Source organism: Mandrillus leucophaeus, unplaced genomic scaffold (genome assembly GCF_000951045.1).
Source record: "Mandrillus leucophaeus isolate KB7577 unplaced genomic scaffold, Mleu.le_1.0 Scaffold892, whole genome shotgun sequence".
Classification (NCBI taxonomy): Eukaryota; Metazoa; Chordata; class Mammalia; order Primates; family Cercopithecidae; genus Mandrillus; species Mandrillus leucophaeus.
In genome coordinates, this window is record NW_012109719.1 from 731,383 (window position 1) to 733,525 (window position 2,143).

Here is a 2,143-nt window from a genome sequence, read left to right on the forward strand (position 1 = left end):
GAAACCCCTAGTTTATGTTAAAAGGCCAGTCTAAATTCTTTCACTTATATCTTTACAGAAAAGTATGTTTTCTCTCTTCCATACCCAGAAATCTAATCAGAAAACTGGGCCTAGGAAATATGACAGAAAAGCATCCCATAGGCTTTAATATACTTTTAAAATATATAAAATATAATATACTTTAAATATATAAAACTGAAAATTAATAGCCAGTTACCCTGAAAGAGTTCTGCGTGGACTTTGTCACTTGCATAGTAATAGCATGTGCGTCATTGTTCAGAAGATTAGCTTTAGGTCCTATTTTCAAATATGAAATGGTAGCATAAGCTGTAAAACTGTAGTCTTCTCTGCATAAAATAAAGGCCAACAATAAGAAAGTTTTTGAAGGAATCACAGAAAACAAATTTATAAAAGAAATAACTGCAATAATTTTTAACACATTGACTTGAAATAATAAAACAAGAATGCAAATAAAGCCTTTAAAGAAAATATTTTTGTTACATTTTTTGATTTATAGTGATTAAAGTTTGAGTGTTTTAGGTAAATTTCTATAGCATTTAAAAGTTCACACAGAATAACTGCAAAACCGTGTATTCTGTTGCAATTAAAAAGAAAAACCATAAAGACAACCTGAAAGGATAATGAATGGGTTTGTATATACTTAAGATACTGCTGTATTAGAAAGTGTGCAATAATCTTCTCCAGGTCTTCACGAGGAAGTGTGGGAGCCACAACACCTGCTACTCTCAGTTTTGCTGCACCCTTTCCCATCCAAGAATCAATCAGTTTCAATGGAGTGAGTTTTTCATTCAGTTCCTCTGCCTGCTTCAGGATCTTGATTAGATCTCTGCAGTACTCTGTTACATTCTTTCTTTCAAATGCTGTAATAAAACAAATATGGTAGCAGGTAACTGGGATTTAGAAATGAGGGCAAGGATAGGCTATCTTAAGTGGTTAAACTGGTTTAAAGCTGGTTATCAATGTGAGCCACCCTAAACACTGATTTTTAAATGTATTCTGAATGAAGACTAGGCTATTCCTCAAGTCTCTGTCACTAGACCAAGTTATGGTCTCTACATTGTGCGGTTTACAGTGATATTAAAAAAAAAAAAATAGTTATCAGAAGCCCTGCCATATACTCTAGATGTGTCTGCTAGATGTGATTAAGTTACTAAGAGGTGTGCTGTATAGGAGACCCTGTCTAGTTATAGGCTCCTGTGCGCTCTGATTTAGCAACAAGAATGTCCTCAACTGATACCCCGATTATTAACACACCAGTACCCTGATTTATATATAACACTCTTGTTATTTTATAAGATGGTTTAATAAACTCATAAATTTCTCTGCAAAGTTAAAAATGTAGTGGCTTCCACCTAACAAGGCATCAGAACTCAGTAAGGTCTTACCATGAGGTACTGGCTGGTCCAGATCTTCAAATACAACACACAGATGACAAAAAGTTAAAATACAGTGCCAAAATGATGCAGGCAAATCCCAAAATTGGGACTCAGCCCAGGAGGGTTCCCAGTTTCATGCAAGAAAGAATCTGAGAGCAAGCCAACAGAGTAAAGTGAAAGCACAGCAAGTTTATTAGCAATAGAGTATAGAAAATGGCGGCTCCACAGACAAAGTAGGGTTACCCCAAAGGCAGAGTGGCACTGTAGATTGCTCACAAGCGATATTTACAGCTACTCCTTAGTTACATGCTAAATAAGGGGAATATCATTTGTGAATCTTCTAGAAAAGGGTACGGAGTTCCTAGAACCATGTAACTTTCGGGCATTGTCACGGCATTTGTAAACTGTCATGGTGCTAGTGGGAGTGTCTTACAGCATGCAAATACATTATAGTTTCTAGTTCTAACTGGTTTGGGCCAGTTTCTTTGCTACATCTTGTTTGACCAGATCCTGTTTTGATCAGCAGGGTTGTGATCAATGCTCAGAAAACAAGTCCTGCTGATCTACCTTTAAAAGAATGTTAAGTAAATCTCCTATGACTAATTAGCCATTAACTGGATCAAAAATGATTCTCTATAATCTCTATTTTGCACTAAATTTTCTTCTCAATTAGTGACTATAAAGTATTAGAGATTATCACATGGTTAGTGTTTTCTTACAGAATAGCATTTCTATTCAGAAGAATT

General features: G+C 35.4%; 1 protein-coding gene across 1 annotated transcript in view; it reads right to left on the reverse strand.

Moving 5' to 3' along the window:
- Positions 1-202: 202 nt before the first annotated feature.
- RECQL (RecQ helicase-like) overlaps positions 203-2,143 on the reverse strand; it is a 32,483-nt gene continuing 30,542 nt past the window's right edge. Inside the window, exons 14-15 of the mRNA XM_011969477.1 lie at positions 662-881; positions 203-347 (exon numbers count right to left, since the gene is read on the reverse strand). Of these exons, the coding sequence (XP_011824867.1) occupies positions 203-347; positions 662-881 (365 nt within the window). The remainder of the gene's footprint in view (positions 348-661; positions 882-2,143) is intronic.